This window comes from Vombatus ursinus, unplaced genomic scaffold (assembly GCF_900497805.2).
Source record: "Vombatus ursinus unplaced genomic scaffold, bare-nosed wombat genome assembly UNPS02014813.1, whole genome shotgun sequence".
Taxonomy (NCBI): domain Eukaryota; kingdom Metazoa; phylum Chordata; class Mammalia; order Diprotodontia; family Vombatidae; genus Vombatus; species Vombatus ursinus.
The window spans coordinates 15,709,859-15,721,168 of NW_020954591.1; the positions used below are offsets into that span (position 1 = coordinate 15,709,859).

Below are 11,310 nucleotides of genomic sequence, written 5' to 3' on the forward strand. Positions count from 1 at the left end.
AGAATTCAAGCAGAGGCTGGGTGTAGAGGAGATTCCTGCATCCGTTAAGAGACGGAATTAGATGACCTCTAATAAGAATCCCAACTCTAATGCTATGACTTCCATGTAGTTGCATTAGAAGGACTTTTCCATCCAAGATGGTCTAGTAAGAGGCTAGTCATTTGACAATCCATAAATAATTATCCATCTTGTATCAGTACGACCCACAGAAAATGGAAAAGAAAAAGTTTCTTTCCTCTGAGAATTTAGCGTGAAAAACTCACTGCGGCCAATTACATTCAAGAGTAGTTCTTAACAAGGGGACAGGAATACATACCACTAATTTAGCAACTTTTCCTAGATTGTTTGACAGATGTTTCTTCAAAAAACAAATCAGAGAACTGTTTGAAAAATGAGCAGATGAGATTTTAAGAACCCAAGCACCCCCACAAATTCACACCATAAAATATTTATTAAGAAACAATATGCTTTTTCTTCAATTGTAAAAACATCTTAGGAATCCTTTTTTGAAATTTTAAAATCATACCAGATGCCGACATAGTCTTACATTATCAAAACATGTAAAATACCACACTTCACAAAACTTTAATTAACAATCAGAATCTTATGTTTCCACCAGCTAATAAAATAATTTCCACATACTTAACTTACTTTTTTTCCTTAATACGTAAACAATATACAAAGAGATTCACCTGAATTTCATAAATCAGAGCAGGGGTCCTTATCTGAGTATGTGCAATGAATGGAGTGCTTCCTGCAGAGAGACTGAGAGAGGAAAACAACAAGACATGCCTAGCTTCTTTACTGAATAAAGCTAGCATATTTGTAAACCTTTCTTTTGATATGACAAGAGTCCTTGATGTCCAGGGGGGAAAATAGCAAGCCATGTCAGAGAAGGTTCATTGAAGGGTATATATTTGCACATTCTCCTGTAACTGCTAGATACTCCTATTTTGGCCAAAGGTCATAAGTCTGTGGTATAAATTTACCCCTCAACACTTGGATCATGGTAGAAAAGTCCTATTAAATAAATTTGTAGATGGTTTTATCTGTGTTGATCATATGTAAACAGTAAATCGTTCTCATCAGATCTAGGCAGAAATATTGACCCTCCTTTTTCATCTACAGCTGAAATGTACTCACTACTGTCCAGGAATTCAGCCTCTGATAACCCAAGCAGAATAAAATGCTGAAATGGACACCTTCCCACAGCAAAAAGTAACCCAGGGGATGGCAGTAACTGATTTTTTTTAATTGAAAGCACAAAATATCATTAAGATGAATAACCAAGTCTTGCACCTTATTCGATGCTATGGTAAAGTCAGATTAAAATACAATCAGGAAGAGAGTTCATGGTTTTATTGCTGTTCCACCCTTCTTTAATCTTCTTCAAGATTAAAAATAACCCCAGAGTCTTGCTTGGTAAAGCCTCTATACCATATCTCAGTGAAGGGTGATTTTTTTTTTGTACATAAAAAACCATTTTGTCATAAGATTACTACATAAATAAAGGAGCTTTTCACAATCACAAAACTAGACAAAATACATAAATTTACATCGAAACTAAGATGTGCCTGGGAAATGCTGAGCTCCAATGGACAGTTTTAGATAGAAAACAGGTTTTTCATTTATGATTGTATTACATTCTTTTCCATTGCCAATTTGATTGTCTACAAAATAGTCAAGGGAAAAAGAGGTAACTAATATCATGATCTCATACAGTTAAGGGGTGGGAGTGGGGGAAAAAAAGAAACCACCTTACTCTAGTAACTTACAAAATTCTTTTGACTACTGTACCTAAAGGGCACTTGTTGGCTCAAGCATCTCTCTTTCACACTCATGCTCACACCACACACCCACACACCCACACACCCACACACACATACACACACACACACACACACAGAGCTGTCAAAAAAGCATGTACACTTTAAACATAATCCTTTTTTTCCCACTAAAAATCATGCACTGGAATGAAACATATCTGGAAATGCTAATTAAGAGAAATTGTCATAGATTTTGGAGCAAATGAGCCCATCAAAAAGAAATGCTTTCCCCAAAAATGCTGTCCAACATGCAAGGACTTCCCGTTTAGAGAATTCTTTACCAATGGACTGTTGGTGAATTCATTCCCAGAGTCTTTCTTGCCTGTTCATCTTAGGTACTGAAAGCCAGTTTTGTGGTCCATGAGTTCACACAGTGACTGCTGGGTACATCTTCTGTTCGCTACTGGCATGGGGGTAAGGAGACTGGATCTGCCTGTACCCAGTTTGCAGACCGTCCAGGAAGGGTGGCACAGGGGTCATGGGCATGGAGTCATGTTGCACTGTGTAGCCCATATACTGGGGGTGCAGGTATTGTCCTTGGTGGGGCACAATCTGGGTAGCCTGCTGACAGTTCAACACTGAGAAATTAGTTGGCATGTTGACATATACATTATTCATGGTCCCTTCTGGCAAGCAGCAGTTGGTCTGTGACCTCGTCGGAGGAGCTCTGGCACCGGAATTGGCGCTGGAACTGGAGCTGGCAGCAGTACTCGATTGACGGGAGGAGGACCCACGAGAGGTGCTGGCACTTGGAATCATGGGAATCGTTTCCATCAATCGATTACCTCCGGGGGCTCGGCTCTGCTGAGGCTCCTGCTTGGGCCGCAGACATCTGCAGCAGCAAGCAGCCACTAAAGATCCCAGGATGATAAAGGCCACGAACACCGACCCCACGATGAGGAAGGGCACATAGATAGGCACTAAAGAAAGGAATACAGACAGAAAACGATGATTCCTCTTAAAGAAGGTTTGCGCAACTCCAGTATTGACTGCACTCCATAGCTTCAGAGCTATCCCCTCTTCCTGTCTTTTATTTCCTTCCTGACCCCTAAGAAGCCTGAGCCTGAAACAGGGGCTGTGGAATTGAGGTTTATAACAAAGACAAACGAAAACAAACAAACAAACATCAAAATAGTTCAGAAAGACATCTCCCACTCCCTAAAATGTGAGCAACCTGGGTATAAAGATCCATTCAGATTAACAGAAATTATACATTACAGAATAATTCGAAAGAAATATAACATTATTGCCTTTAAGTATACAAAGTCAACAAATTCTCATGACTAACCAAATTAATGGATATGTATAGTTCTGAGGGAAATATATATATATAGATATATATATAGGTATATATATACATACACACACACACACACACATATTTTGCAGCTGCTAGGTAGTGTACTAGAGTATACTAGAGCCAAGCCTGGAGTCAGGAGGACCTGAGTTCAAATTTGACCTCAGGCACTAGCTATGTGACCCTAGGCAAGTCACTTAACCCCATTTGCCTCAGTTCCTCATCTGTAAAATGAGCTGGAGAAGAAAATGGCAAACCACTTCAGTTTCTCTGCCAAGAAAACTCCAAATGGGATCGCAGAGAGTTGGGCAAGACTGAAAACAAGAACAGTAGTTTTGAGGATTTAAGTCACTAAACAGTTCATTCTCTTTAGTAGATTAAATATGTCCCTTGCAATCTTCTTTTGACACTATTTAGTCAACAGACTTTTTTCATTGACAATGAAAAAGTCAACTTCAGTGCAGAGCGAACCTTTACAATTTCTGAATGAGTAGGCTGAGATTTAAACATTTTTACTACAGTAGAAATAAAAAGTGCCAAATCTTCTTAGTCAATCTTTGGAGACTTCCTTAGTAAAGAAAATTTATGGGAAGGATATAGCCTGGTATGTTGACGAGGGAGGCAGTCTATACCAGGCAAAAGGCAAAAGCATGGGAAAAAAGACTACATCAATGAAAAGTAAATAGTTTAAGAGGAATGGAAAGACAATTTAAGGAGACATGAGAAGGCCAAGGCAGCATAAAGGTGTACTGCTACCAGGACTGGTAAGTCCAAAGTTAAAACAAGGGGGATCATAGGGAGTTCCCAGAAAATGGAAGAAACGTATCATAACACAAAGCAACCAGTATGAATTCTGACAGTTAGATTTATGCAGCACATGAAATAACTTCTGAAAACCCAAGATTTCGGTTTAAAACAAGTATTAAGGATCAGAGTTTTTTCTTTTCTTTTTTTTTTAATCCTTTTCACAAGACATCATTTTTGGGGAAATTCTGAAATGCTGGAACTATTGATCAATTGTTCTTCACGTGGAAAACACAAGATGTTCAAAAGAGATGTAAGCAAATGGGAAGAGGAGGGGAAAAAATCTTGATGAGTTCACTGAGTTTCTCTAGTACTTATGTGAGTCATTCACAATGCACTTATACTGTAGTCATTTAAAGACATCTTCTCTCTATTAGATTATACACTCCTAGAGGGCAGGGACTGTCTTTTATATTTATTTATATTCCTCTACAACACCTTGCACATAGTATGAGCTAAATAAACATTGAATGAATGCGCCAAATTCCTTGGTACTGAGAGAACAGACCAAATTCTCTCAAATTGAGTAATGCTTCTAAATATGTTCTTTATGACTTCTGAAATACCTAGAGTCAAAGTTATTAAAATATAACACCTTGTAGAATCACCTAGACCTAAGCTCGATTTTCGTGATGAAAGCTTAGCCAAAAAGGATGGTTTCTTGAGGTCTAACAGGTGCTATAGAGTTGGCTACGCCAAAGCTGTCCAAGAATAAACCTGTCCTAATTGTTGGAGTTAGCCAGAGGGTTTTATAGCAATATGCTGGGTTTTTTCTTAACCTTTCTATAAATGTTTGTATTCCTCTAAAAAAATCTAATCATATATTACTAAAGGTTAAAAATCTAGTATACTTTAAATGTACAAACACACACACACATACACACACATACACACATACACATTATCCTAAAGCCTTGTCAGAAGCAATGCAATGTTACTTACTTTTTAAAAATAATAATAATTGTTCACTTTCAAGGAATTTTAATTGGACTTGCATACCTGCATGTAGGGATAATTAATGCAGGGCTCCCAGGAGCCCTGGTACCATTTAATTAGACAAGATAGGGAAGCATTGGTGTGAAATAGATTTAGTGAAGCATAATTTTTTTTAAACAAAGTTCTGTAAAGTGCAGTGAAGTCCCCAAAATGCACATCTCAGCATCTTTATAATTTTGACAACCTTTCATATTTCCTGTGGAGTCATGAGGCAACTGTTGTGCAGGAATTTGTCCCAAGAAGTCTCCTGTATTTTTCTTCTTTTACTATTAAACAGCCTTGCTTTGGCATTGGCACATTCCTTAACGCTTTATTTCATACACATACACCGCAAAGCTGAGTTGGCACCTTAAACTGAGACATTTTCCAGAATTATACTCTCCTCTCCTCCCATGAGAGACAGAACAATGGTTAGTAGCATGAGTAATAAAATGCTTGACTGAAAAAGTGGCCGAGTTTAAAGGAGCTCTCCTCTTACAAGGCCACAAGAGACAGCTCTGTAAACACTGCCTCTCATAACAAGAACATCTCAGGCCGCTCAGCCTCCTGTGGGTTCAGGATGCAGAGAAACAGGATGGTGCAGAAAGGCAGGATGAACTGGAGGGTGCCCTTGTTAAAACTAAACTGCCCAGCTTCATGGAAATGATTGTCACCTGACCTATGACCTCTAGAATATTCTGCCCACAGAACTGTATCCTACTCACCAGAGGATACACTCTCAAGAAGGTGAACTTGGGATGAGCTGAAGGGGGGGTGGGAGAGAATATCTCAGAAGAGCAGAGCTTTTAAAAGGAAATGTTTTTTTAAAAGTCATAAAGACAAAAAGTTAAACATCTTCTTCAGGGTCTCAGACAAGTTGGCCAGGCATGTGATGCAACACCATTCAGTTTCAGGTGCAGGTGCCAGCTCTGCCTGCCAGCACACATGGAGGAAGGGGAATGGGTGTTGCAGAACATTAGAGCCCTGAGGCCAGGGCAGGGGAGAAGTACAGGCCATTTAATCCATGCTCAAGAAACTTAAGATTTCTCTTCCACCAAACTGTCCAGGTCTGATTACTGCACTAGGCAAAGTCCTAAGAGACAGAAGTTTTAGGTTTACCTAATCTAAGCCCCTCATTGGACAGATGAGGAACAGCCTGACCTACAGGAAAGCCTAGAAGGGGCCCCTTCCTGCAGAGGGGACACCTAACAGGTTTTCCCCCTTACCCTTCCACCAGAGGGTGGGGGTGGAGCAGTACCTGACATTGTTAGGCACGTGGCCCAGGCTGGGAAAGGAGTTAAGACTCCGTTTAGATTGGCTGCTATTCACCCTACTTTTCCTATCTTCCTTCAATATTTAATTCATTTAATTGGAGAGGAAGGCAGGAGGAAAATAGAAGTCTCTAAGAGGGAAAAATAGCTGTCTTGGAATCCAGACAGGAGAAGATGGCGGCAAAAAGTAAGGTGGGTGGGTTCTTCTTCCTGAAATACTTGAAAACATAATTAACCCTTTTGCCTCAAATAGGGTGGGACTGATCCTAGGAAACATCTACTGGGGACCTTCCAAGGAGATGGGGAGAGGGAGGAGAAGGATGTCAGGGAGGAACAGGAGGAGGAGGGGAAACACAGGAGGATGGAGGAGATGAGGGAGACAAAAGAAAGGAGATTTCCTCAAGGAGGGTCCCCAGTGCATAAGAGGTTCAGGCTTCTCTTTAAAATCTAGGACCAAGTCACAACAACCTTAGCAGTAGAAATGATTTAGGACAACTCACTCACTTTACACTGATGAAGCAAATAAGGGCCGAAAAGGCGCAGTGCCTCGCTAAACTTCAGCTAGCTCCTGCCAGCTGCTGGACTAGAACCAACTGGCAGGTACGTCTGCCCATCCCTCCAACTCTGCCCCTGTCCAGTTCAGCTAGGTCTTTCTGTTGGAGTCTCATCTAGTCCAGTGCCATGGTACGGCTCTCAAGATTAGGGGCTGAGAAAAGTTGGCCAAGTCCTCAAAACCAGCCCAGCACGCCCCCGCCCCGCCCAGGGGCCCCCTTCCCCCCGCTTACCTGCGGCGCCGTCGGGGCTGTCTTTGTCCGAGCGGCCGGGCTCACTGCCCCCCTGCTGGCGGTCGTTGTCGCAGCCGCCTTGGTCGAGCCGCGCGTCGGTGCTGGAGCAGCAGTAGCGCAAGGCGCAGCTGCCACAGCAGATGGTGGCATCGCCGCCGTCGAAGCGCTCGGGACACTGGAAGCCGATCCGCCAGACGCCCTGCGCGTCCAGCCAGCCGTGGCAGTACTCCCCGCTGGCCCGCGCCCCCGCCGCCAACAGCGCCGCCAGCAGCAGCTGCAGAATGGTGGGGGAGGAGGCCGAGGAGGAGGAGGAGGAGGGCGAGGAGGACCACAGACGTCCGCCCCACATGGCACCACCCGGAGCGCGGGGCGGCGCAGGCTCCAGTGGGAGGAGGGGCCCCGCGGGGACACCTAGGTGGGTTAGTGCCCGGACCCGGGGCTTTGGCAAAGGGCCCGGTGCTGAGTACAGGGGACAGTCACGGAGGGGTTCAGAAGAAGTCCTGGCGGAGTCTGCCCCTTTCCATGAGGTCAGCGCCCTTCTTTCCCCTTCCAGGCCAGGGTTGATCAATGATTTGATGGAGAGGGCGGCTCCTAAGTCATCATTCCCACATTCTCAGGCGCCCTAGCCGGGTATAGTCGTGGTGGAGCGTAGTGGGGCAGGAGCTTGCAGGAGTCTGAAAGAATGGAGGCCTTGGTGGCTCCAGAGGCAAGTCAGAGGAGCCGCTAGGAACGTCCCCACTGTGGTTGTGGGGAGCGATAGCTCTCAGAGGTGTTCCCAAGCAAGCGTCAACTCCACGGGCATCCCACCGAGAATGCGCTCCCCAAAAGCCTTTCCCCGGCCCACGCCCTCTCCACTGGACCAATTAATTCTACTCCTGAGGGACCCAAGCCGTCAGATTCCAGGGTGACAGGCGAGGCGGGAGCTGCTTTATCCCCCTCGGCAACAGAGCACAGGAGACAGAAAGGAGAGGAGAACGCGGGGGGGGGGGGGGGTGCAGAGGAAGCTTGTTAGAAGCAAGTGCAACAGCAAGTGCGGCCGCTCCTCAATCTCTCCCTCCCCATTTCCAAACTTTGTCCGCGTGCTTCAGGTTGCAAAACTCGCGCTGTGCAAGGAAACCCTTCCCAGGGCGAAGCCCAAAGTGTCCCATTGAGGGCAGATGCTAAATGCCAGGAGACTCAGCCCGAGGACCCTGATGAAGAACAGCTCCCCCACCAACACGACCTCTGCCGAAGGAAGCCGGAGACCCACGGAGCAGCCTCAGGAGCAGCTCGCGTCTGGCTCCCGGAGGAGAGATGAGTGGCGGCAGCCGCGTCCTGCGGTCTTAGTCTCGGCGAGCCTGGGCGGCAGGACTCGCTAAACCTCTCCGCCTCGCGCGCTGCTGGTGCTGCTGCTGGTTGGGTTGCGGGTGCGGGTGCGGGTGCGGGTGCTGGTGCTGGTTGAGCGCCGGTGGTGTTGGCTAGGTGGTGGTGGTGCTGCTGCTGCCGCTGGGAGCAGCTCCAGGACTTGCTCACTCTCTTCTCCCGGCTGCAGGCCGAGGGGAGCTCCCACCCGTCTGCGGGGCGCTGCAAGCTCTGTCTCCTCCACTAGAACCACTCCTTCTTCTTGCGCCTTCCTGGGTCCCCCACACTGCCCCTTTTCTTTTCCTCTCACCTCTTCCCGTACACTAGGAGAAAGAAGCCACGCACTGGAGAGAGGTAGCGGACGGTGGCAGCGGAGGCGAGGGAGACGTCTGGCAGCTGCTCGCACACTCCCCTCAAGCCTCCTTCCCTGGCGCAACTCAGACTCGCGTTCGCTGCCGCTTTCGCTTGCTCTCTTATTATAGGCACTTGGCTCTCACAGGCGCGCATGCGTTTCAGAGAGACTCCTTCCCTTCCTCTATCCCTCCTCCCTCCGAGAAATCCCCACACACGTAGAGAAAGAGTGAGGGTCTCTTCCTTCCACTTCAGCGCTTAGAATAACTTTGACATTGAGGAAAATGAACCACAATCTCTAGGAAAGCAATGGCAGAAAAGGATGTGTGTTCCCCACTTTGCCTCAAACACAATGTCTTTGCTTTCACGGATTAAGGGGAGAATGAAGACAAAAGTCTATGAACTTGAATGAACGTTACTAATCTGTACAGTCTTTCGTCAGACATTGGTTCTTTTTTGAGAAAACTGAAGGAACAGGTGTTGGTACTTTTAAAACTCATTGATTTTTTTTTAAGTAAGACTAGTGGAAAGGATACTAGACAGTCAAGATTGTGGTCACACCTTTACTTGAGACCTTGGAGAAGTAGTCACTTAAGCTCTCTGTAGTAAATCATCCTTAAGGTAATTTTTAAATGTCCCTTTTAGTTCCCTGATTCTATATTACTTAGAAGGCAAGGCTATTTTATTTGTAGGCAAAAGGTATATCCTCTTTCATGGGACCATTCAGATACTCTTGTATCACAGACTCAGTAGATAACTGATAAGCTATAAAAGACTCATTTTACCCTACCTGGCAAGTCTAGTCTGCTTCCTAGAATTTGAAATTGAGACTAGTCACCATAAATAATAGTAGCAGGTCATACTGATATAGTTTTTTAATATAATATTTTATCTTTCCCCCAATCACATGTTAAAACAATTTTTAAACATTTTTTAAGTTTTGAGTTCCAAATTCTATCCCTCCCTCTCTCCTTTATGCCCCCTCCCTGAGATGATAAGCAATCCAATATAGTTTATAAATGTGCAATCATGTAAAACATTTCCATATTAGTCATTTTATGCAAGAAGACTCCAATAAAAAATGAAAGTAAAAAATAGCATACTTCAGTGTTTTAAAGTTTGCAAAGCATTTATATATATATATATATATATGTGTGTGTGTGTGTGTATGTATCTATATATACATACATAATTTAATATCCAAACAGTCCTGTGAGGTAGATGCTATTTATCAAGCTAGTCAAATCAAGTCAAGAAACACTTAAGCACTGTGTACTAGGCTGTGTGCTAAACACTGACTAGGGGATACAAAGAAAGGTCCAGTCTCTCCTCTCATGGAGCTTACAATCTAATGATGGAAACAACATGCAAACAACTATGTCCAAATAAGATATGGACATTTAGATAAGTATATAATAAGTTGGACATAATCTGAGAAGGAAGGCACCAGAATTAAGGTGGGATTTTAGGTGGCACTTGAAGGAAACCAAGAAAACCAGGAGGCAGAGATAGAAGAGCATGGTTATCCTTCCACATTGACTTTCCTCATCACGGTTTTGATATATCCAAGATCGGCATAAGAAATTAAATGAGAATTTTTGGGAGTTTTCTGCAAACCACAGACAACATTTGGAGTCCAGCAAACAACATGGAAACAGTTTAGAAACTCAAATGTGTAAAATATTACAGTTTTGTATAATATCAACCCACATTTTACAATAAGGTACTGTAAGCACTCCATAAAAGAAAAATTCAGACTTCTTCTCTGGTATGAAGGGAGGGCCAAAAATGTTTATGAGGATTTTCCAGATCAAGGGGGGTGCTGCACCCCTAACCTCCTGTGATATATTCCAGGCACAGGGGACAGTCAGTGAAAATGGCCAAAGAAAGAAGATTGTATGAAGAACAGTATGGTCCAGTGTCACTGCATCACAGAGTATGAGGACATGAGTAAGGTGTAAGAAGACTGGAAAGAAAGGATGGGGCTAAGTTATGATGGGTTTTAAAAACCAAACATGATTTTATTTTTGATCCTGGAGATAATAGGGAGGGAGGGGGTGACACGGTTGGGCCTTCATTTTAGGAAGTTCACTTTGACAGTGGAACGGAAGATGGACTAGAGTGGGGAGAGGCTTGAGACAAGAAGACCAACCAGGAGCATGTTGTGATAGTCCAGGCACGAGGTGACAAAGGCCTGCCCAGGGGGTTGGTGATATCAGAAGAGAAAAGGGGGTCTATAAGAGAGATGGCTTTTTAAAAAAAAATAACGATAGCTAGTATTATTTAGCATTTTACAAATATTGTCTCATTTTACTTTCACAACAACTCTCAGAGGTAGGTGCTATTATTCTTCCTCTTTTACATATGAGAAAACTGAAGCAGTTGTTGTTCATTCATTTTTCAGTCTTGTCCAACTCCTTGTGACCTCATTTGAGAGTGGTTTGCCATTTCCTTCTCCAGCTCATTTTATAGATGAGGAAACTGAGGCAAATAGGTTTAAGTGATTTGCCCAGGGTGACACAGCTAGTAAGTATCTGAGGCTAGATTTGGACTTAGGAAGATCAGTCTTCCTGACTCCAGACCCAGCACTCTATCTACTGTACTACCTAGCTGCCCTCACTAAAGCAGACATAAGTTAATTGATTTGCCCAGGGTCATGT

General features: G+C 44.0%; 1 protein-coding gene across 1 annotated transcript; it reads right to left on the bottom strand.

Moving 5' to 3' along the window:
- Positions 1 to 463: 463 nt before the first annotated feature.
- SHISA2 (shisa family member 2) lies at positions 464 to 8,734 on the bottom strand. Its single transcript, XM_027877560.1, has 2 exons — positions 6,959 to 8,734; positions 464 to 2,746 (listed from the first exon to the last, which is right to left on the bottom strand). The coding sequence occupies exons 1-2, from the start codon at positions 7,305 to 7,307 to the stop codon at positions 2,193 to 2,195; spliced, it is 903 nt and encodes a 300-aa protein (XP_027733361.1). The 5' UTR covers positions 7,308 to 8,734; the 3' UTR covers positions 464 to 2,192.
- Positions 8,735 to 11,310: the final 2,576 nt, after the last annotated feature.